Source organism: Thalassophryne amazonica, chromosome 12, assembly GCF_902500255.1.
Source record: "Thalassophryne amazonica chromosome 12, fThaAma1.1, whole genome shotgun sequence".
Lineage (NCBI taxonomy): Eukaryota > Metazoa > Chordata > Actinopteri > Batrachoidiformes > Batrachoididae > Thalassophryne > Thalassophryne amazonica.
Window position 1 is genome coordinate 32,765,458 of NC_047114.1, and position 25,650 is coordinate 32,791,107.

Here is a 25,650-nt window from a genome sequence, read left to right on the forward strand (position 1 = left end):
ATAAGCTCATCAGGAGGGCTGTCCTGGGGGGGAACTGGAGTCTGTGATTGAGGTGTCGGAGAGGAGGATGTTGAGGAAACTGCTCAGCATCCTGGACAACACGTCCCACCCCCTGCATGCCACACTGACGTCCTATCAGAGCACCTTCAGTCGCAGACTGAGACCATCAAGGTGCACCACAGAATGCTACAAGAGGTCCTAACTACCTGTGGCAATTAGACTGTATAACTCCTCCTCCTTCTGCAGAATGAATGAATAATGATCAGAGTCTCAGAGCTATGTGCAATACTGTCAAAATCTTGTGCAAGTGTCTTCAGTCATTTTTGCATAAACATGTTGTACTCATTGTTCTCACTGTTAAAAAAAAATAAGAAAAGCAATGTTTACTGTTTACCGGTTCAACACTCTGGCACAACAATTTCCTTCGGGAATAATAATAAATAAATTCTCTCTCATTCATCTTCTAGTCTCTTATTTTCTAGTCCAAATCCCAGTGCTCAATTTGTTGTTGTCTACACGGATACGGTTATTTATTTTAATTTATTAAGCTCTTATTGTTCTCTGTTCAGTTTGTACTTATTTTAATTTATTGGTCTCTCAGCTCAGTGCAAACAATACATATATATCTGTAATTAACTATACATTTATTGCTACTTACATTAATTGAGATTCTAATGTCTTTGCAACAACATGCACATGTTCAATCAAGCTACTGAATGTTGTTACGTTTTGGCCTGACAAGGACCACAATGGAAATGTGGGCTTATGCTTTATTGTCTCATCCGTGTATCATTGACATATTCACCGTCCTGTATTTATAGTGATCTTACAAAATAAACTTAACTCCATTATGGTGTTGTAGACATAAACCTAGTAGCTGTCAACGTTAAGAGGCGATATGTGCGCACTGAAACCTAACTCCTCGTTAGTATAGTGGTAAGTATCCCCGCCTGTCACGCGGGAGACCGGGGTTCGATTCCCCGACGGGGAGAACATTTTTTTGTGTTGTTGATGCTGCCAACGTGATAATTTACTACCAACTCATAGTTACCGTGACCATATCCACTACCTACACACAAATAAAGCCACTGTCTAAATATTTATGGCGCTATCACATTACGAGCCCACACATTTACCATATCGCAATATCTACACAATAACCACACTGCCTTTCACGAAAAACCGTGTAGTCCTAATGAAACATCACTGTTGCAGAAAATTGACACAGGCAGCAACGTTCACTACTTGCAATTTAATGAGTGAACAGTTTTGTTTGTTTTTAAGCAGGGCGTCCTTAGCCAGTCTCAGCTTCAGCTGCTGATTTATGGAAACCTCCAGATGTCGCTGTGGCGTCTTCAATGCTTTCCAAAGCCTCAAATGCGTCACGAGGCTTTTATCGCCCATCTCTACTATTTAGCGTTTTCCGCACGTTTTGACGCACTGTTGCTGATATTATTGGTATTCTGGCCTTACCTCTCTGACCAACTGGGCCCGCAGGCTGCAAGAGCAACACCAGTCTCCGGGAAATGAAATTCTTCTTCCTCTTTCAATTTCCGACCATTTGTACACTGGAAAGTGCAATGCTGCCCTCTAGAGGAGAAGGAATTACCACAGCCCATAAATTTCAACATCACAAGTTGGATTTTTGTTGTTTTCAAATTAGTAATACAGACTTCCAAAAGAAAGACCTCGTAACTTTTTTTCTGTGGAGACCTCTGAAGAAAAGTTGAACACCCCCCCCCCCCCCCCAAAAAAAAACAAAAAACGTAAAAATAAATAATTTATTCCCAGTTTGTTCCTATGTGACAAAAAAAAAAGTTTGTCCCTTTTCTCTTTGGCTCATGCAAAGAAAAAGCAATCTTTGAATTACATTTGATTATCCAGTAAGTGAATTAATGTCAAGTTTGACAATCTTGGAGCAGGCAAAGTGACGCAACTTTGGTGTGTGTGTGTGTTCTCAAACCCCATGCCAGGAACCAGAGAGGTGAGACCACTGTGTCCAAGTCTGAACCTGGTCACGACCACAATATCTTTCCACCCAGATTTTACTCAACCACCTAACTCAACCACTGAAGACATGAATTTCATTTGTATAGGAACTGAAAACATGATTTGTACTCTTGTAAAATGGGCAGGACCAGACATTAACAAATAATTAATTACTGGTTAATTAATAACTGATTACTTGCTGATGAATAAATGTTAAAAATAACATTCAAATGAAAAACAAGCTCAACAACTCTACTTCCAAGGCTAGGTATGCTAGCAGGCTTATTAAAACACAGCATCAGCTGGGTCAGGGTAGTTAGCCAGTTGCTCCCTTAATAAGGGGAGGTGATGGTCTAGTGGTTAAGCTGTTGGGCTTGAGACCAGGGGATCCTTGGTTCAAGTCCCCAGCCTGACTGGAAAAGCACTGAGGGCCCTTGGGCAAGGTCCTTAATCCCCTAGTTGCTACCGGTGTGTAGTGAGTACCTTGTGTGGCAGAACCCTGACATCGGGGTGAATGTGAGGCATTATTGTAAAACGCTTTGAGCATCTGATGCAGATGGAAAAGCGCTATATAAATGCAGTCCATTTACCATTTCTTTTAATAACAGTCACCCAAACAAATATGATCCAGTCTTGACTTTTACTGTGGAACCAAACAGAAGGTCATGTCTAGGAGCATCACTGCACCAAACACACTGTGGAATAGTTTGGGGTTTGAATCCCTCTGGCACACCACCGGTCCAGGCCCAACCCAAAAATAGCCATCCGTGATCCATGGGTGTCCAGTTTGCCTATTCCAGACGCTGAGGTGGACAGAACTGAGGTAGCTGTGCACTGGATCATGCTCAGGGAAGTGTGCCAGATGGCTGCAGTGTCGTAGCTGAGGTTCTCTCATGATGCAAGGGTCCTGAAGTAGCTGATCAACTGGCACAAGTCGTTTCAATGAACCCAATGATTTTCCAGTGAGAACAAGTACCAAAAAGTAATAAATAGTAAACTTTATTGACTTAATTTGCTGAGCAACATTTTATAAAACTAGACTTGTTAAAATGGGTAACTAATATGGTAATAATGATAGTATGCAATGCTTTTAACTTCCTTTTTTCCCCCCAAATCACCTACAAAAGTCAGCAAAAAGGCTTATTTCACTGGACACTGACAGAAACCCACATTTCAAGTTATTCCAAAGGTTTAACTTGATGCAGATTCAGACAAGGTGGGGTGGGGGTGTCTAGAGTCCCTTTATTCAGAGAGTAGCGACATGATGAGCCCCTCCCCCCCCCCCAAAAAAAAACAAACAGTCACATGACTCATGGTGCCATCTTGGGACCAAAAAGCATTTACTGTTAATCTATCTGCATGTAAATCCATCTTATTTATTCGCTGAAAATGACAGGTTGTTGTGCATTTGGATGCACAAATAGACACAGCAAGGGCTTCAAGATGAATAGATTCCCTTTAGATATGAACAGAAGAAAAATTTGGGAATATAAAGTCAGCCATGTAGGATGGAAGCAACTTCGTCTGTTTGTGAGGTAATTTTATTGTTCAGTCCCATGTTCAGTGAAACTAACCTAAACAGTCATCGTAACAACTGGATTTTTGCAGTCACTGGAAAAAAAGGCCCCATTATTTTTGTATTGTTTTCCATGTAATAAACACCATATATAACAGATTTTTCGCTCACATCGGATAAAATGTCCTGTCCAATCACAATGTATTTCCATTAAAAACCCTGAGCAGTCTGGACATGCACAGTAACAGAGGTACAAATTAAAGTTCAGTGCTGATACTCGCCGATTTGAGGAAAGTGCAGTGGGGTCGGAGTCATTTCTGTGATTAAAAGCCCGACCATTTATTTTTTTCACACCGTGCTCAGACTCGGACCTGCAGCCCGACGTGAACCTGTTAAATCAGACACCTCAAAAAGCTGTGATGTGACACTTTTCTGACTTCACTCTTTCCTCTCACATTTTAATAGTTTTTGCAGTGTGCACGCTGATTACATTTCGGGATCACATACATTTCGCGGAGTCTGCAAATTTACAACACAGGGTCAGAAAAAGAGAAAATTGTACAGCTTACCTTTGATCTGGAGGTGATGACTGTAGAAAGAAAATCTTGTTGAGGGTCAAATTAGTCCATAATAAAGCATAATCCAGAGATGGAGAAGTTTAAAACTGTCACACATCATACATGGCACAGAATTACAGAGTTGCAGAAGCATAAATCAGGCTTTAAATTAATTAAATAAATCATCATAAATTGTAAATGTATGTAAATTTGATAGCTTAACTATTTTTATATTTATTTTGATAGTACCTGTACCTGGATGTGTTGCTGTATGTGGTTAACTGATTTAAAAAAAATGTGTTGAAAACATAAAAGGTTCATTCAGTAGTTCAGCACAATTGGTGCCAAAATGGCGCCATGTTCTCAATTGTCACTACTTTTTGTATAAAGGGACTCTAGGGGGATCCGGCTCAGGCCTTATACAACTGGACAGGATGTGTACAAGCTCTGGGCCATACCGTCTTGCTGCCTGCGAAATATTTTGTGGGTGAATAAACTGATCATAGGGAATTATATTTGTATGAATTGAAACACTCTGAAATGGGACACTAAAAATACTAAAATGTTTAGCGAGTTATTGGGCGGGGCTCAGCTATAAGGTCCCCTGTGCCACCTTCCTGACGAGGGCCTGGCGCTGCTCGACTGTCATGTTTTCACAGCTCTCCAACAGATTAGCAATAATGAGTGTCTGCTGCACGCTGGCAGCTTTCACCCACAATCGTCCATTCATCCCCACCACCAGCTCGAAGGGAAACAGCTTCTCCAGGTCCTGGCGGATGTTACTTTGAGGAGCCAGCAGCCTGCAGATGGAGTAAATGACATTATAAACACTACAGGTTAAACTGCTGTGTATTAATATTAATTTCCAAATAAAATCAGTGGAGGAGGAGGAATGGTCGAGGAGAGAAACTTAAGCCCTGAAGTCTTGCACAAGTGCGACATCTAGTGGCAGAAAAATCATTTAGCATGTTCAAATGTTTGGTACTGTACATTTTGCTGGGTCCTGCCTTTGCTGTTTATCTTAATTTCATCAGAAGGGTGTACAGTGTGGACCGTTTACCTTCGCACTAATCCCAGAGAGACCTTGAACAGCAGACCGCCAGAACCAAATACACCCATCCCATTGGCTCGACCTGAACTGTCGATACACGCCAGCTCTGGCTCCATGTCCTTATTGGCGATGATGAACTGACCGAACACAAGGTCACCCACCTGCAGCAACACAAAGATGGGAGTGTATTTCAGCTTGGATTAGTGGTAGCGATATTGCGCCACATGTGAAACAAGCAGCCTTATGTACACTGTGACACAAAGAGAAAGCAACAAGTACTTGACAAGGACACTTGTGGAACATGTTAATGTTCCTCACAATCATTTACCACAATGGCAGTAATCTGTTACTTTCAGATTCAGCACTGATTCTACAGTTCGTGGGCCCAGTTGTGCATCTGATAAAGTCAATCATGACATTTTGCTGGACAGACTTGAGAATTCAGGTGGCATCTCTGGTCAATGGGTAAGTTCTTGTATGCTGGGACAGTTACAGCACATTTTATTCAACAAAATCTCATCAGGATCCTGTTCTGTTAAGTCTGGGGTTCCTCAGGGGTCAGTTCTTGGCCGATTAGGATTTTTTCTGTGTTTAACAGCATTAGGAAAAATTATGCAGACCTATAGAATGGATTTTCATTGCTCCTCTGATGATTTGCAGTTGTATATGCCAACATTTGCACAAAATAGATCTTGCACTGATAAGCTGGAGGCTTGTCTGGCTGCAGTCAGAATGTGGCTGCTTATATTTAACAGCCCCACTGCTAAAACCATCTGCGCAAGTGTGGGCTGATGTATGAATGTTTGACTCTGTGTTTGGATTATTACCACTCCAGCTCAGTAATGGGTAAAATGTCCCTCACATTCACCCAACCATTCTTAAACACACACACTGGGAGAAACATGTTCCAAACGCTCCACCTTTATTAGTGATACCAACACAAATTAAGTTTCATTTTCTGTTTCCTTACACGATGAAATTATTCCAACCACAATTACATTGTTTAAAGAATAAAAAAAAAAAAAAAAAAAATGCAATGCTAAAATACCCTCGGCCATATGAGCATAGAAATAGGAGACAGAATGTGACCTTTGACCCCCTAAAATAGGGCAAGCTTAGCCATCTTTGAACTTGTCCAAGGTCTGTGTCCCAAGAATGTTCCCTGTGAATTTGACCCTAGCAGTAATAGGAATGGACTCATAGACCTATTCTAAGAGGTTAAAAAGTCACATTCTGCTCCTATTTTTTATGATGGGATCTCACAAACGTTAGCGTGATGATCTCGTGGATGTTAGTGTGGTGATGTTACTTTCTGGTGTCACTAGCTGCTAATTTTTCTTTGTTTTTGGCTGGAAATAATGGCTTTCTCATACATAATGTAAAAGCGAGCAAGAATTAAACACTTCTAAAACTGAAAATGCTGTTTTTGGAACCTGATAACACCGCTGGAGTGATTTTAAGACATTTTGTATGTTAACGTCTGCTAACTCAAAGCTAACTTTCTATGGAGTTAAATTTGTCTCAATATCTGCAAATGCACAGAGGGTGATCTATAAATACTCTGATTTACACAACTTCTGTGATCGTCAAAAGCTCATGTAAATGCACATGCAAAGCCTCCTGCAGAAGCAGAAAACAGCAATGTAAATATTGTTTTTGATTGACTGATTGATGGGGCTTTACTGAACATGCACAAATTGTACATAAACAATAGGATGTTAATAATTAAACTGCAAATTATACAGAACACAATGCTCATAGGGCCGAGGGTATTTCAGCATTGCGTTATATTTTTTAAATACATCAATGTCTGTAGAAATTGGAGCTTTTAATCACAAAACAATCTTTTCACATATTTGTCTTGCTAGAGTGACAACCTGTTTTAACTTGTTTTATTAAAAAAACAATGCTGTGCCTTTGATGTATTTGATATTCCAAAGCACTGCATGTAAACGATGTTAAAGTATTATACCAATAAAATCATTATCTTATTACCTGGACATTAGGCCGATTCCTCTTGGTGGCACCCTCAAATGCTAGGTAAGACAGTGAGGCCTGCTCGCTCCCTCCCACGTCCACCTTGAAGACATCTCCAGATTTGGTCGTAACAATGCCAATGACACTCTCACCTTTAGCTGGAACATACTACAGTAGAAAAGATGATGGAAAAAGGAAAATCAAGGCTCATCAAATGAGATGATTTACTGGTACATGAGTTTGGTCTGCTTGAGGTTTCTTCCTTAAAAACACCAGAGAAAATTTTTTTTCTCAACACTGTTGTCTACATACTGGCCCAGGAAGCGGGGAGGGCAGGGTTGACGAGGTTAGACCTAACCCTTGTGAAGTGTGGCTAAAATAAGTTTTGAGCACGTTACTATTTTTCTTAGTAAATATATTTCTAAAGGCACTATTGACATGAAATTTTCACCAGATGCCAATAACGACTCATTTAATCCACACATACAAAAAAAAAAGTACAGAAATGAAGTTATTTGTAACAAAATGGAATAAGACAGGGAAAAAGTATTGAACACGCTTACTGAAATTCATTTAAAACTTTGTACCAAAGACTTTCTTGATAATGACAGCTTCAAGATGTAGAGACTAGTCTTGTGCATTGCTCAGTTGTGATTTTGGCCCACACAACACAACAGTCATCAAATGTTGAAGGTTCTGTGGACCTCTTCTATGAACTCTGATCTTTAGTTCTTTCCATAGATTTTCTATTGGATTCAAGTCAGGTGATTGGCTGGACCATTCTAGCAGCTTTAAAGTCATTCTGTGAAACCAAGTGAGAGTTTCCTTAGCTGTGTGTTTGGGATCATGGTCTTGCTGAAATGTCCACCCTCATTTCATCTTCATCATCCTGGTAAATAGCAGAAGATTTTTTTTTTTTTTAAACTCAAGAATGACTACATTTTTCCATTCATCCATCCTTCAATTCTATGGTGTTTGTCAGTGCTATATGCTGAAAAACAGAAAACAACCCCACACCATGATGTTCCCACCTCCAAACTTCACCGTTGGTATGGTGTGTTGGGGTGAAGTGCAGTGCCACTTCACCTGCAAACGATGTGTATTATGGCATCCAAGGGGTTCAATTTTGGTCTAATCTGACCAGACTATACTCTCCCAGTATTTTACAGGTTTTTCTAAATTGTTGTGCAGCAAACTCTAAATGAGCTTCAACATGCATTTTTTCTTCAGCAATGGAGTCTTGCATGGTGAGCGGCTGAGAGTGCATACAGCCCATGGTGGTTGAGTGCATTACTTAATGTTTTCTTTGAAACAATTGTACCTGCTAATTCCAGTTCTTTCTGAAGCTCTCCACAAGTGGTTCTTGGCTCTTGGACAACTCTTCTGATGATTCTTTTCACCCCTGTGTCAGTAATCTTGTGAGGAGCACCTGGCCACAGCCAGTTTATGGTGAAATCATGTTCTTTCCACTTCCAGTTTAAGGTTCCAACATTGCTCACTGGAACATTCAGAAGTTTAAAAATCCTTCTGTAACCAGTGCATCAGTGTGTTTTGCAATAATAAGGCTGCTATGATTTGGAGAAAGCCCTTTGCTTTTATCCCGTATGAGCAGTGGTAGGCACAGCTAACCAAAAGGTTAGCTTTGATAACCATTAATCAGATAACTGAAAAGTTATCTTTTATGACGATAAACCGATAAACTGCAAAAAAAAAAAAAAAAAAAAATGTATCTTTATTACAGATAACCAATAACTACTAGTATTGATTTGGATGTGGCCACATCAGATTACACTGTCGGCTTCTGATAAATCAGTTTCACTTTAAGCGCCACAGGGGCTGCTGGGTAAATTCAAGGATCACAAACACAAAGAACAAACAAAAAATGAATAAAGAAAAAAATAAAACCCCAAACACAATCAACATCTTTCAAAAGCAGTAAAACACAGAATTAGACGTCACAGTTTCTCGGTATTAGATACACCGTCATTTATGAGCTAAAAGCTGCTGCTTTTTTGCGCACATTTTGAACCCTGCAGCTTAAGCAACTGAAATACATCCATTAATACACTGATTGGCAGAATAAAATACATGTAGTAAATATAAATTCTTACCTGTTAGTTTCAGTGGGATTCATCTGAATAAATAATCCACAAAGTGTCCTTTTTAAAAATCCAAAACAGTGTCTAAACGTGAAGTCCCTCCCTCTGTACACACAGCTGCGCCGTGAGAGCGCCTCTCCCCCACTGAGTCTTGGCAATTAAATTACAGCCACAAAGAAATAAAATAAAATAATGTTAAAAATTAGTCTGTTTTGTTTTTGTGTCAAGTAGACGTCACTGTAACGTCCAAAGTGAACCTGAACTACACTACCCACAATGATCCCTGCGTCAACCGGCCAATCACGTTATGCGCTTAATGATGACATCATCAGCAAGTGACAGGCAGCCAGTCTGCTACAAACACACAACAAATGGACTAAAATGTTTGATTTTAGGGTTTACAAATGTTACAGGCATAAAAAAAAATTTCGGAACTAAATTTATTGGAAGATAATTGGTCCGATAATGGTTTTAAAACTTATCTGAAAAGCTAATCCGATAGCAAAAACATTAGCTTCGATAATTATCTGCTATCGGATTAGCTGAACTGTGCCCACCACTGCATATGAAATGTTTCTTGTTTGACACCTTGGTAATGAAGAACCCTTTAAGAGGCCATCAGCTGAGACTGAACTAGCTGATATTAATTTGCACTGGCAAGGGGGAGGACTGCTTTCTAATTACTGATAGATTTCAGCTGGTATCTTGGTGTTCCATGTCTTTTTGCACCTCCCTTTCTTCAGGTGTTCAATTCCTTTTCTCTGTGTCATTTCAGGTTACTACACATAACTTAATTTATAGATATCTAAATGGTTTGATATTTTTATGTGTGTGGATTACTTGGGTTGTTACTAAAAAAAAAAACATCTGGTGAAAATGTAATGTCAATAGCACCTTTAGAAATATATTTACTGAGAAAACTGGTGACATGTTCAATCCTAATTCCAAGGACAAGTTAGGACAAGCCCAGCTCTCCACAATTTCTCTGATACTTACTGGACTGGTAAGCATTGAAAGCCAAGATAGGCATGTCCCAACTTGTCCCATTACACGCCGAAACGGAGGTGTTCTTTGTCTCGCTCAAACAGCGAATCGGTCGTTACGCACGAAGCCTCCACACGGCTTTCCATGAGAAAATCTCTTGTTAAAAGTGAAATCTGCCGGAAAATGGCTGATGTCCAGCTCTTGTGATAACCAGAGAAAGTGCACACGACGGTCTCGTATCCACAGAGCCATCAGCTTAGAAATGATCTGGCGTTTTCTGCCTCGTCGTCGCAGCTCGGAGCGTGGCGCGCCGAGCGTCCTTAAAGCTGTCCTTAAAACTGTAGTAACAGTCCTTATTCTCTGTGAAGCCCGTAAAATTTTCACCGAAAGCCAGATAAATTTTTCAAATGGTTTCCAGGTGCCAGTCTCTAACAGCTTCTGAAAAAAAAAAAAAAAAAAAAAAAAAAATATATATATATATATATATATATATATAGCGCCAAATCACAACAAGACTCATTTTTCTTGTTTTATCATTAGTGTTATGATGTGGTTTTATTCTTTTATGGTTTTGTCTTTTTAAATTTTTTATTCAGTTTTTTCTGTTTTCATTATGTTGTGTCAAGCGCCTTGAGACGACCTCATTGTGAATTGGCGCTATATAAATTAATTCATTTAAATTTTGAATTTGAAATTCTCAAACAGCGTGACATATTATACTCAACTTGACTAAATGAACTTATTCAGCACGCACACACAAAACAACAACAAAACTTACAATGAAAAGAAAATGGATTGACAATGAAAAAGAAAATGGATTGACAATGCATCCATGTGCCTGAAAAGGTGTAGGCAGAAGCAAAGCTTTTTAATGTCTACCCCTTTAACCAAAAGTAACATCATCTAGTCATCAGAAAGGAGTGCAAAGAAAACACAAAAAAAAAAAAAAAACAACTATTCCCACTCCCATTTTCAACCACTTCAATTTCTTCAACTTAAAGGACACAATCCGAGTGTTACTGAACAAATTTGCAATTACAATTGGCTACACACAAAACTCATCCTTCTTCAGCAGATACACATCTTGAAAACATCATTTCTTTATATTGATTTTTAAACTGATTGATATTTGGTCATCGTTTGAGTTCATCCGTCAGGTTATTCTATAGTCTAGGGCCACACATGGAGACACAGAAACCTTTCCTGGTCATCTGAGCACCAGCAATTTTAAAATGATACAAGCCCCATAAATTCTATTTTCCCTCCCTCTCAGTAAAATATTCTTGTATTCTAAATGGCAAATATGAACAAATTACTTTGTTCAATTTTTTTTTTTCAATTTAACTTATTTTCATTTATATAGCACCAAATCACAACAGAGTTGCCCCAAAGTGCTTCACACAGGTAAGGTCTAACCTTACCAACCCCCAGAGCAACAGTGGTAAGGAAAAACTCCCTCTGAGGAAGAAACCTCAAGCAGACCAGACTCAAAGGGGTGACCCTCTGCTTGGGCCATGCTACAAACATAAATTACAGAACAATTCACGGACGAATATACAAGAAATGCAGAATTTAGGTAAAGTTGAGGCCGCAGCCCGCTCCAATTACTAATAAATGAATTAAAAGAGTAAAAAGCGTAAAACAAAACTGTACCAGTATGCTAGCCATATGAAAGGGAAAATAAGTGTGTCGTAAGTATGGACTTGAAAATCTCCACAGAATCTGACTGTTTTATTGATGCAGGGAGATCATTCCACAGAACAGGGGCACGATAAGAGAAAGCTCTGTGACCCGCAGACTTCTTATTCACCTTAGGGACACAAAGTAGTCCCTCACCCTGAGAACATAAAGCCCGGGCCGGTACATAAGGTTTAATTAGGTCAGCTAGGTAGGGAGGTGCCAGTCCATGAATAATTTTATAGGTTAGCAGCAGAACCTTAAAATCTGATCTCACTGGGACAGGAAGCCAGTGAAGGGATGCCAAAATGGGTGTAATGTGGTTGCAACTCCTTCTGGCCTTCTCCATACTTTTCCATCAGTATTCTCAGAGCAAACATTGCATCTGTGGCGCTCTTTCTCAGCATGAAACCATATTGCTGCTATGATCAAAGGACATAAGTGCCCGTAGTCTAAGAATCATCCTCAAACATTCTGCTTCATGTCAAAAGTCTGGCTGCAGCATTTTGAACCAATTGGAGACCCCTAATGCTAGACTGCGGTAAACCAAAAAATAGAACATTGCAGTAGTCCAATCTAGAAGAGATAAATGCATGGATCAGGGTCTCAGCATCAGCCATAGACAGGATGGGATGAATCTTCACTATATTTCGCAGGTGGAAGAAAGCAGTCCTAGTAATATTTCTAATGTGGAGGCCAAAGGACAACGAAGGATTAAAAATTACCTCAAGGTTCCTCACTTTGTCAATGTGATGTATGACACACGAGCCGAGGCTGAGCATTAACTGGTCAAATTGATGCCGATGTCTCACTGGACCAAGAACCCTCATTTCAGTCTTATCAGAGTTTAAAAGTAGGAAGTTTCTAGACATCCAACTTCTCACTGCTGCAAGGCAATCTTCTAAGGATTTTATGTGAACAAGATGACCAGCAGTTATTGGCATGTATAACTGAGCATCATCTGCATAGCAGTGAAAAGTAATCCCAAAACGCTGCAATGTGCGCCCAAGGGGTGCTATACAACCACTGGCAATAATTATGGAATCACCGGCCTCGGAGGATGTTCATTCAGTTGTTTAATTTTGTAGAAAAAAAAGCAAATCACAGACATGAGACAAAACTAAAGTCATTTCAAATGGCAACTTTCTGGCTTTAAGAAACACTATAAGAAATCAGGAAAAAAAAATTGTGGCAGTCAGTAACGGTTACTTTTTTAGACCAAGCAGAGGGAAAAAAATATGGACTCACTCAATTCTGAGGAATAAATTATGGAATCACCCTGTAAATTTTCATCCCCAAAACTAACACCTGCATCAAATCAGATCTGCTTGTTAGTCTGCATCTTAAAAAAGGAGTGATCACACCTTGGAGAGCTGTTGCACCAAGTGAACTGACATGAATCATGGCTCCAACACGAGAGATGTCAATTGAAATAAAAGAGAGGATTATCAAACTCTTAAAAGCAGGTAAATCATCACGCAATGTTGCAAAAGATGTTGGTTGTTCACAGTCAGCTGTGTCTAAACTCTGGACTAAATACAAACAACATGGGAAGGTTGTTAAAGGCAAACATACTGGTAGACCAAGGAAGACATCAAAGCGTCAAGACAGAAAACTTAAAGCAATATGTCTCAAAAATCGAAAAATGTACAACAAAACAAATGAGGAACGAATGGGAGGAAACTGGAGTCAACGTCTGTGACTGAACTGTAAGAAACCGCCTAAAGGAAATGGGATTTACATACAGAAAAGCTAAACGCAAGCCATCATTAACACCTAAACAGAAAAAACAAGGTTACAATGGGCTAAGGAAAAGCAATCGTGGACTGTGGATGACTGGATGAAAGTCATATTCAGTGATGAATCTCGAATCTGCATTGGGCAAGGTGATGATGCTGGAACTTTTGTTTGGTGCCGTTACAACGAGATTTATAAAGATGACTGCCTGAAGAGAACATGTAAATTTCCACAGTCATTGATGCTATGGGGCTGCATGTCAGGTAAAGGCATTGGGGAGATGGCTGTCATTACATCATCAATAAATGCACAAGTTTACATTGATATTTTGGACACTTTTCTTATCCCATCAATTGAAAGGATGTTTGGTGATGATGAAATCATTTCAAGATGATAATGCAGCTTGCCATAGAGCAAAAACTGTGAAAACATTCCTTGCAAAAAGACACCTAGGGTCAATGTAATGGCCTGCAAATAGTCCGGATCTTAATCCAATTGAAAATCTTTGGTGGAAGTTGAAGAAACTGGTCCATGACAAGGCTCCAACCTGCAAAGCAGATCTGGCAACAGCAATCAGAGAAAGTTGGAGCCAGATTGATGAAGAGTACTGTTTGTCACTCATTAAGTCCATGCCTCAGAGACTGCAAGCTGTTATAAAAGCCAGAGGTGGTGCAACAAAATACTAGTGATGTGTTGGAGCGTTCTTTTGTTTTTCATGATTCCATAATTTTTTCCTCAGAATTGAGTGATTCCATATTTTTTTTCCCCTCTGCTTGGTCTAAAAAAGTAACCGTTACTGACTGCCACAATTTTTTGTTTTTCCTGATTTCTTATAGTGTTTCTTAAAGCCAGAAAGTTGCCATTTGAAATGACTTTAGTTTTGTGTCATGTCTGTGATCTGCTTTTTTTTCTACAAAAGTAAAAACTGAATAAACATCTTACGAGGCCGGTGATTCCATAATTTTTGCCAGGGGTTGTATAGAGGGAGAAAAGCAGGGGGCCTAAGACAGACCCCTGTGGAACCCCAAATTTCATGTCACTAAGGTTAGAGGTAGTGTTACTGTACAAAACACAGAGAACGACTGGTCAAGTATGACGTCAACCATGCAATAATTTTGCATGGCTGACATTCAAAATGATTTTCCAGCCGATCAAGTAGAATATGATGATTCACTGTATCAAATGCAGCACTGAGATCTAACAGCAACAGAACCGTAGTGGTGTCCAAATCCATTGTAAGCAGAAGATCATTCACCACTTTAGCGAGAGCCGTCTCTGTGGAATGATATTTTGTAAAAGCAGACAGCAGTGGCTCAAAGAGATTATTCTCAGTAAGATAGTCTACGAGCTGCCGTGACACCACTTTTTCCAGAATTTTAGAGAAAAATGATAGATTTGATATCGGCCGATAGTTTGTCAATACACTAGGGTCAAGATTAGGTTTCTTAAGTAATGGTTTAATCACTGCAGATTTGAAACATTTAGGAACAGATCCAAAAGTTAAAAAAAGATTAATAATTTCCAGTACAATCGGCCCAAGAGTGGGCCACAGGTCCTTAAACAGTTTTGCTGGCAAAGGATCAAACAAACAGGTTGTGCTTTTTGTTGACATTACGAGTTTTGTCAGCAGTTTTGTTCAGTTAATACAGTCACTTGCCCAGTTCCGGATCACTGCTGTAGTATTTGCACCGCTGTTTCTCATAATTAGCGCAAATAAGCTAATACTTGGTACCAATGGAAAGACTGATGTTTTGTCTACAAACGACCACAAGTTTGACTGGATCCAGCCATCCTTGTGATCAGGAGAGGAATCAAAAAATCCGGTCTCGGTGGTGCGCACGCTTTTTCTGACTCACTCATTCCTGCAAGTGCGAAAGTGACGATCTCTATTAAGTAGCAAAGGTGAGTTAGCCATTCAGTGTTTTTGGTTCTAGAGTGGGAAAATACTTACTTACTTGGGTAGAAAATGTCAGTGTGTTATGTCTTGCTGTTTAATTGCTGCACGCATTTATCTCCAACACGAAAATTTGCTGGTTGTGGATCACTGAAGCAGCAGCCTCGTGTCAGTACTTGTGAGCCATATGTACTTTGGGGGTCATCTCAACATCACCAATGGGCATGAATGTGGGGGCTTTTACTTTTTTAATTTGGGAGAAATCTCACCTCCACACATTTAAAACCCCTCTTTGCTCTCCATCTCTAACAATATAAGGTGCGAAATGATAGCAAGTTGGGGCATCTTGTGCTAACCTGACCCACTTCACTGAGTTAAAAGCTTAGAAGGAGATGTCAAAATCCAAGAATGTTTATTACCACAGATTTTATTTTATCTTCATTTATTAAGAAATGCCACCCAATTTGAGTAAACACTTCATTTTTTGCTTGTAAAAATGTATAACAGTGCCTTTCGAAACTAAGTAAATTCTCTTTTAATAAGTAGAATTTATATCATTTTGTGTTCAAAACATTCTCGGGCACAGTGTGTATCATTCTGCATTAGAAGGGCTCCAGCCAGATGCCAGGAATGACCCCAAAGTGACACAGAGTGTGGTGATCCAGAACCGGGCAAAGTGATTTCCGGCAAATATTTGCACCACACATTAATGTGGCTTCACACTTTAAGTAGAAGGGCTACACCATCCAGACTTTTTCGGCTAGATAACATCCAAATACCCAATACAACAATACACAATTAAAGGACATTCTGTTGCATTATGGCTCCATACAGCAGGACTTTCAAAAAAGTGATCCAGAACTGGGTAACTGACTGTACCTAAATGATATCCCTGACATTTTTGGAAGAAGATTGTGACTAAAAACTGATACTATAAAAACTGGTCTACAAAATGTAAATGCTGATGTGTTTACAACACGTTGCTGCCATCTAGTGGAGAATCTGTCCTCTTCTGAAATGGACACTACCAAAAGCCAATTTAGCATGTTTTTGCTCACAGGTACGAAAATAGTATGTCTCATGCTACAAAAGGACAATTTTGAATTCCAAGAGGTTAATAATGTTTAACGTGTAAAACAATGGCTCCGGGTAACTTAGGTAAAGTTAGAAACATATTCACAGATTCTAAGTTCACGGCTCAATAGCTCTTAAGAGAAATGTAGAAAGACAAACACCACTAGTTTCTAACCTCAGGAAGGTAGACAACGAGCTACAACCTTATTTTCATCCATATGAGCCGTCTTCTGAGCTGAAAAAATAACACTAATCTGAAGGGAAAGGTGGCAGAGAAACGGAAGTTTAGGGACCGTCTACAAAGTGCATACATGAAAAAAAGACAGCAGAAAATGATTTAATAAATCATAATAAGGAGTGATATCACAATTTACTGCACACAACAGCTGTGTCCTGTTGATTATACTACAGCAGTCAGTTCGGAAAAAAAAGTAATTTAAAAAAAATTGGAGAATTTTTGATTGTTTATATTTTCAATAGCATCAAAGTCATAAGGTGTAGTGACACAAAATTTACTGCACACAACAGTGGTGTCCTGCTGATTATACTACAGAACTCGTTTTGGAAAAAAGTAAAAAAAAAAAATTGGAGAATTTTTCATTGTTTAAATTTTCAATAGTATCAATGTCATAAGGTGTAGTGACACAAAATTTATTGCAGACAACAGTGGTGTCCTGCTAATTATACTACAGCAGTCACTTTTGGAAAAAGTCATTTTTAAAAATTTTGGAGAATTTTTCATTGTTTAAATTTTCAACAGCATCAAGGGATGAGTTCTGCTCCTGTGGAAATGGGGACCTGCACCATTCTGCTGTTGCTGCCCTTTGGGTGAGGAAATAAGGTTTAATGGATTGACATAATCAATTTATCTGTTTACTGGATGGCTTGATCTGGAGTTAAAAAAACAAAACAATTATATATGAACTGAAATGGCAAACAAATTTATTCTATATAGACATGTATTTCCCCATGTTGTAGATACAGTGTGAAACCTGTTGACGATGGTTCCATACGAAATGCATTGGGATGACACCAACACAGATACCAAACAAAGACACCCCTTGGTACTGTGTGTTGTGTAACAACAAATAGAGAGTAGATAGGTAAGTTTCATTGACTATAAACAGACACTGGATTTTTTATGTCTAAAGCGTGTTGGAAATTTAAGATGTTACAACTCAAAAATAATTATGACTTTGATGCTATTGAAAATATAAACAATCAAAAATTCTCCAAAATGATTTAAAGTGACTTTTTCCCAAAGTGAGTGCTGTAGTATAATCAGCAGGACACCACTGTTGTGTGCAGTAAATTTTGTGTCACGACACATTATGACTTTAATGCTACTGAAAATATAAACAATCAAAAATTCTCCAAAATTTTTTAAAATGACTTTTTTCCAAAAAGAGTCATGTAGTATAATCAGCAGGACACCACTGTTGTGTGCAGTAAATTTTATGTCACTACACCTTGTGACTTTGATGCTATTGAAAATTTAAACAATGACAAATTCTCCATTTTTTTAAATGACTTTTTTTTTCTTTTAATCTATCTTTCCAAACCAGTAATCAGATTAAAGGTACTTCTCCAAGTCACTGTGCGTTATTATTATTTTTGCATTGTGGGTCGATAGCAGCATTAAACTTGGTCCATGGGCAGGAGGTCAGGGTTCGACTGAACTGCCCACTTTAAGCGAGCTGTGAGCTTTTCATCCGTGGTTTATTGCAGCAGCTACGACTCGTCCTCACCTCTTAAAGCGCGGTGACAACAGCACACCTACACTGAGCTTTACAAAGGCATTTTATTTTTTTTCCTCCTTTATTTAGAATTCTGAGCTGAGCTGCTCCGTATCTGCTGCTAAAAACAGCTGATCCTCCGTGACGCATCAACAACTAACACCATTTTCCACTCAAATGCACCTAAACTCTCCTTCTAAGGACCACATAATGTGAAAACGCAATAAAACTTTCTTACCTGTAAATCTGGTCATGTTTTCTGCATAAATAAATGTTATCCATTCTTTGTGCTCAAACGCCAAAACAGGGGCGAATCCAGATGGAATGGGGGTGTGGGGCAGGGATGTGCACCCCACAACACCCCTAGATTAAAGGTCCAGTTTTGAAGCCGTTTTTTACTACAACTACTAATATTGCTTAAAATAATAATAATTTCGACAAGTAAAATGTGTAGAGAGAATTTAAATGTTAGAAAAATGTTAGAAAGAATTTAACAGTTACATCTATAAACAATGTAGGTTAGAAATTGCAAGTTTTACTGTTACAGTGCTGTCAACAGTTAAATATGAGGTCAAGAAAGAGGTCTTTATTTTACTTTTTATAAAAACAAGTATTTATTTTCATTGAAGTCAAGAAAGGGTGACTATAAAGTGAGTTAAGGCAAAACAGGTATCATTGTCATGTTGAGGTGGCAGAGGGTTGTTGTCGGCAGCTGGGGAAAGTAACTAAAAAAGCAACTAGTAATCTAACTTAGTTATTTTTACAATTGAGTAATCAGTAAAGTAACTAAGTTACTTTTTCAAGGAGTAATCAGTAATTGGATTACTTTTTCAAAGTAACTGTGGCAACACTGCTCCTTATTACGATTTATTAAATCATTTTCTGCTGTCTTTTTTTCATGTAGACGGTCCCTAAGATTCCGTTTCTCTGCTGCCTTTCCCTTCAGATTAGTGTTATTTTTTTTTCAGCTCAGAAGACGGCTCATATGGATAAAAATAAGGTTGTAGCTCGTTATCTACCTTCCTGAGGTTCGAAACTAGTGGCGTTTGTCTTTCTACAACGTTTCTCTTAAGAGCTATTGAGCCGTGGACTTCGAATCTGTGAATATCTTTCTAACTTTACCTAAGTCTCCGGGTGGCACCACTTTTCTTCTAAATTTCTTCTAAATCGTTTTTTCATGTACTTGTAAAGACCAGAGATAATACAGTGGGTCTACTTTACCTTCCGCTGCTGGGAATCGATCCAAAACACGTTCGGCGTTTTGTGCCGCAGCACACCGCTTTTACACACCACCAGTCGTTCTCCGTTCCGCCGCAGACCCGGTCCACAGATCATTTTCTCCGCCTGGGCCGGATCCGTCAGAGAGATGGTGTCGTCTGTGTGGAAGCAGAACTCATCTCCGGGTAACACAACCTCACCAACTCTGTTTTTTAACTGAGAAAACATCATAAACAAAGTTCAAACTCACATGTGCCACACTTCCGTCTTGTTGTTTTACACCTACTTCTTCTGCTTACAAAATAAGGTGGTGGCATCAAACTTAAAGGTGCTCTACCGCCACCTAGTGATATCACGCCTGACACTGATGGCTTCCTCCTTATCTTCCTCCTCGATCCTTTCTTCTTCCAAGGAATTTCTGAGACTTCGGTTTGGTTTTGAAGAGAATTACTGCACCTTTTGTGAATGTGAAATTGAGACTGTTGATCACTTGTTTTTTGACTGTGTATTTGTGGATGTTTTCTGGGATGACTTTCTGGTGTTCATCTAAATTTGCATCTTCGTCTCATCTGGACAAAGCGAATGTCTTATTTGATATGGCTATAGTTGATAGACTGCAAGATTTAGCTTTTAATGTTGTATTAATGATGGGGAAGTTTTCCATTCACAAAAATAAATATATGAAGACCAAACCAAACTTCAACTTTTTTTTTTTTTTGCAAAGGGCTTTGTCTGTTCTTTCAATCACTTAAATGTATGATGAAGAAAAAGATATAAAATTCTACAATTTTGTTAAAGACTGTGAGCTTAACAAAAAACCCTAGAGTACATGTCACCTATTTTTCTTTTTTTCTTTATTCCCCCAGTCTCTTTATGGTTTACTGTGTGTTTTGTTTTTGTGTATGTCTTTTATGATTGGATTGTATTATCAATGTTGTTATTTTGTTATTCCCGATATGTCAATAAAGTTGGCTTAAAAATCTTTTCTTCTTCTTCTTCTTCTTCTTCTTCTATGGCGTTTATCGGCAACCAGCATCTTTAGTGTTCCATTGCTGCCACCTTCTGCGTCAGTCCGTTATAGCAGTCCTAAATGCTTTCGCTGAATCCAGTGTCTTTCATTATTTGATCCCTCCATGTACGGCTTGAATAAAAAAAAAACTCCCAAGAAATTAAAACTTGTTCAAATTCTTGCCATACAGTGACAGTTTTATATTTTCTTTAATTTTCTTCCTTGTAAAGAACACAGTCTTAGTCTTCTCAACAGAGAACCTACGAGGTCTGTTAGAAAAGTATCCGACCTTATTATTTTTTTAAAAAACCATATGGATTTGAATCACGTGTGATTGCGTCAGACAAGCTTGAGTTTTTTCATGCCTGTCGGTTGCGTCATTTGCCTGTGAGCAGGCTTGGAGTGAGGTGTGGTCCACCCCTCTCGTCTATTTTTTATTGCGAATAAATGTCTGAACGATTTGGATCTTTGCTGCATCAATTTTTTTCCATAAACTGTGAGAGACCTCCAGGTGGACACCGTTCGAAAAATTAATATGGCTTTCAGGGACGATTTTATGGGGATTAAACAGATTACGGGGTGTTGCCCCTTTAAGGACGGCCCACAACTGCTGAGAGCGCGGCGCGCTCCCAGCCCCCATCGACAGGCTGACACCCCGCTGGAACAACCAGATCATTTCCAACGTGAAAGCTTTGTTGATCCGGGACCTCGTCTGACTTTCACAAAAAGGCAGAAGATGTGGACATCAGCACTTTATTGGCACATTCCATCGTTATAGGAGTTTTTTTCATGGAAAAAGAAGCGGAGGGACGCGTCATGGAGCCATTCATTACGTGGGACAAAACCACCTCGGTGTTGGTCTCACAGGACGGCTTAAAGGTGGATTTCAGACGGCTGCCGGTTGCTTTTCAGTCGTGTGATTATCCGATTGTGATTGTGCATGAGCTGGACCTGCCCCAACATGTCCTGGAAGGCTTCATCATGGCGTTGCTTTGCGCCGAGCGGCTGCACCGCGACACGCGGTGGAGCAGCTTCTCTTTCCATGACGAAAACTCCTGTAACAGTGAAATGTGCCGTTCATTTTTAAACTGGACACTGTCTTGATCTGGTATGTCATCTGACTAGCACAGGAATTGTGAAAAGACGTGGACATCAGCACTTTTCCAGCACATTAAGACAGACGTGCGGAGGAGTTCCGCGCGTCGCGGTGCAGCCGCTCGGCTCTTTTCACAATTCCTGTGCTAGTCAGATGACATACCGGATCAAGACAGCGTCCAGTTTAAAAATGAATGGCACATTTCACTGTTACAGGAGTTTTTGTCATGGAAAGAGAAGCTGCTCCACCACGTGTCGCGGTGCAGCCGCTCGGCGCAAAGCAACGCCGTGATGAAGCCTTCCAGGACATGTTGGGGCAGGTCCAGCTCATGCAGAATCACAATCGGATAATCACACGACTGAAAAGCAACCGACAGCCGTCTGAAATCCACCTTTAAGCCGTCCTGAGAGACCAACACCGAGGTGGTTTTGTGCTGCGCCATGAGCGGCACGGTGGCGTGTCCCTCCGCTTCTTTTTCCATGAAAAAAACTCCTGTAACGGTGGAATGTGCCGATAAAGTGCTGATGTCCACATCTTCTGCCTTTTTGTGAAAGTCAGACGAGATCCCGGATAAACAAAGCTTTCACGTTGGAAATGATCTGGTTGTTCCAGCGGGGTGTCAGCCTGTTGATGGGGGCTGGGAGCGCGCCGCGCTCTCAGCAGTTGTGGGCCATCCTTAAAGGGCAGTAACACCCCGTAATCTGTTTAATCCCCATAAAATCGTCCCTGAAAGCCATATTAATTTTTCGAACGGTGTCCACCTGGAGGTCTCTCACAGTTTATGGAAAAAAATTGATACAGCAAAGCTCCAAATCGTTCAGACATTTATTTGCAATAAAAAATAGACGAGAGGGGTGGACCACACCTCACTCCAAGCCTGCTCACAGGCGAATGACGCAACCGACAGGCATGAAAAAACTCACGCATGCGCACGAGGGTTCAAGCTTGTCTGACGCAGTCACACGTGATTCAAATCCATATGGTTTTTAAAAAAAATAATAAGGTCGGATACTTTTCTAACGGACCTCGTAAAGCCTCACTTCCTTCACCAATCTTCTACTTGAGTTACAGCTTCTTGTAACTTTCCCCACAATAAATTTAACATTTTCCCCTTTTCCATAAACTTTTATCATTGGCAAACAATGACCTACAAAGACGTAAATGAATATTTGAGAAAATATCATTTATCATAATATTAAACAGTATAGGACTTACCACTCTTCTTTCTACCAGACATTTCCTTGATATTGTAGCGCCCCTAGCTGCAGAGAAGTCAGCTGTAGACCTCGGTTCTCTTTCAGGATTTTTATTGAACACCAATAACAGGGAAGAGTTGCTGTTACAGCCACAACTCACTCTCAACTCCCTCGTCAGAAAAACCCTCAAAAAACCCTCTCACAACACCAAGCGACTCCCTCTCTCCCGCTCCCAAGCTCATGAACAGTTAACCCTTGCATGACAACATGAACATCAACTCTATCAATATTACACTTACCCCCCCACCCCCTTTATGAAGCCCCTTGCCCTCGAGATGAGACTGGGGCTCCGCTGAATGATCTGGGCTATGGAGTGGGGTAGAACTTTGTTCAAACGAAGGGAGAGCCCCCCCCAAAGGGTGCCAATCTATTCCGGTGAAGGGCTACTTTCCTGCCCTTTACGGGGCACCTGGACCCTATAAATCACATCTCAGACTCACTCTAGCACCCTACATCAGCCATCCCAGTGACTGTCCAGTTTTGGGCAACGCCCTTTCTTTTGTTTGGGCGTGTAGACCCAAACCAAATCACCAGCCCTGAAGCTTCTGCCTTTGCTCCTCAAATCATAGTTCCTCTTTTGTCTCATGCCAGCCTTCTCCAGCTGGTCCCTGGCAAAAGTATGAGCTGTCTCGAGACAATCCTGCAGCTTTCTTGCATACTCAGGTCCTGGTGGGTCCCATGTTGTGTCTGGTGGCTGTCCAAAAACCAGCTCAGCTGGCGTCCGAATTTCCCTAGCTAGCATCAGCATGGCAGGGGTGCAGTTTGTGGAACTCTGGACAGCAGAGTGGTAGACCATCAAGACCAGGGGACTGTGTCTGTCCCAGTCACGCTGGTGAGTGGCAGCACGGATGGCTAGCTGCTACTGTATCATACAGTTAAAACATTCCACTAAGCCATCATTGTGTGGATGTAATAGAGTGGTGCGTGTTTTCTGCACATTCAACCGGTCACACAGAGCTGTGAAAACCTTGGACTCAAAGTTCCGGCCCTGGTCACTGTGGATAATGTCAGGTGTTCTGAACTGGCTGAACATGCCCTCCAACGGGGAGTCTGCCACCGTTTCTGCTTTTTATTCTGGCAAAGCATTTAAAAGCTTCTTTCCATTTTGTAAAGTAGTCCATCGCACACAGCACATACTTATTTTCTTGGTCTGACACTGGAAGGGGGTCCAAAATGTCCACCACTACCCTCTCCATGGGTTCTCCAACTGTGTGTTGTTGTAGAGGGGCCCAGGACTGGTCAAGGGGTCCTTTATAGGCTGCACAGTCATCGCAGCGCTGACAGAAATCCTTGACATCACGGCGATGCTGACCCCAGTAAAACCCCTGGTGCAGCTGACGGAGGGTCTTAGTGCTCACACAATGTCCTGAGCCTGTGCCCCCATGGCACGCCTCCAGCACAGTCTGTCTGAGGGTTTTAGGGACCACCACCTGCCATCTCTCCTCCCTGGTGGCAGGCTCCTTCCATTCCCGCTGGAGCACACCATCTCGTATGCGCAAAGTGCTGAACTTACTCCACAGGCCCTTTACAGTCCCTGACAGGTCCATCACACCCTCCCAGGATGGTCTCTGTCTGCTCCAAACCCACTGCCGCACAGGTTTCAGCTCTTTATCATTTTCCTGCCAAGAGGCCCAATCTGCAGCCCCCACAACCTCCAGGGGGCAGCATGTTTGTTCAGCAGCCTATCCCTCTCTTCTGAGTTCCATTTCTCTGGCATCCCTGCGGTCGCAGTAGCCACAGCCATCCACTGCACATGAACACCGGGACAGAGCATCAGCATTGGCGTGCTGGGCCCCTAGTCGATGCACATCACTGAAGTGAAATTGACTGCAGCTCCTCCAGCCATCTTGCAACCTGGTCTTCTGGCTCCCTGAAAGATACCACCACTGAAGAGCTGCATGATCTGTCCTGATTGTGATGGGCACACTGCACAAATAATACATGAAGTGCCCGGCAGCCAAAACAACAGCCAGAAGTTCGCATCTGGTCACGCAGTAGCGCCTCTCACTTTTGTTGAAAAAACAGCTGAAATATGCCACCACCCACTCCCCTTCAGGACCCACCTGCACCAACACTGCTCCCATTCCAATGTTGCTGGCATCTGTATCCTGCATGAACGGCAAGGTGGGGTTGGTGTGGTGAGAACAGGGGCATTTGTGAGAACCTGCTTCAGGGTTAAAAATGCCTCCCAACAGTCTGGTGTCCATGTGAAAGGCTTGTTGTTCTGGAGAAGATGGAAAAGGGGGTCTCCAATGCAGGAAAAACCCTTCACGAACCTTCAGTAGTAAGAGGCCAGTCCGTGAAAACTCTTGAGCTGCTTCTGGCTATCCAGGACTGGTCAGTCCCTGATAGCCTGGATTTTCTCCTGGAGCATGCTGATGTCTTCATTGTTCACTTTGAGGTCCAGAAACTCCACTTCCCGCTGCATAAAGTGACACTTCTCCAGGTGCAACTTCAATCCAGCAGCAGCAGTCCTCCCCAGCACCAGCTTCATGTAGTCCAGAGCAGCCTATAAGGACCTCCCATGGATGAGGACATCGTCTAAGTACACCAAACACTCATTCCGAGGAACCTTGGCCAGAACACTGTCCATAAGCCTCTCAAAGGTCACAGATGCATTACACCGTCCAAAGCTGAGAACCTTGAACTGCCAATGTCCCCTGGTGGTGCTGAATGCAGTCTTTGGCCTGGATTCCTGGATGATGGGCACTTGCCAATACCCGCTGCGCAGGTTGAGTGATGAGAACCATTAGGAGCCAGACACCAAATCCAGGGTCTCA

General features: G+C 40.9%; 1 protein-coding gene and 1 non-coding gene across 2 annotated transcripts; one reads left to right on the plus strand and one right to left on the minus strand.

Annotated features, from left to right (window-relative positions):
• The first annotated feature begins 919 nt into the window (after nt 1-919).
• trnad-guc lies at nt 920-991 on the plus strand. Its single transcript has one exon. It is a non-coding gene; the product is annotated as a tRNA-Asp (tRNA).
• A 3,347-nt stretch (nt 992-4,338) lies between these two features.
• On the minus strand, nt 4,339-19,798 carry LOC117522532 (exosome complex component RRP40-like). Its single transcript, XM_034183980.1, has 4 exons — nt 19,513-19,798; nt 7,109-7,258; nt 5,123-5,274; nt 4,339-4,862 (listed from the first exon to the last, which is right to left on the minus strand). Exons 1-4 carry the CDS (start codon nt 19,738-19,740, stop codon nt 4,655-4,657), a joined length of 738 nt encoding a protein of 245 aa, XP_034039871.1. The 5' UTR covers nt 19,741-19,798; the 3' UTR covers nt 4,339-4,654.
• Nucleotides 19,799-25,650: the final 5,852 nt, after the last annotated feature.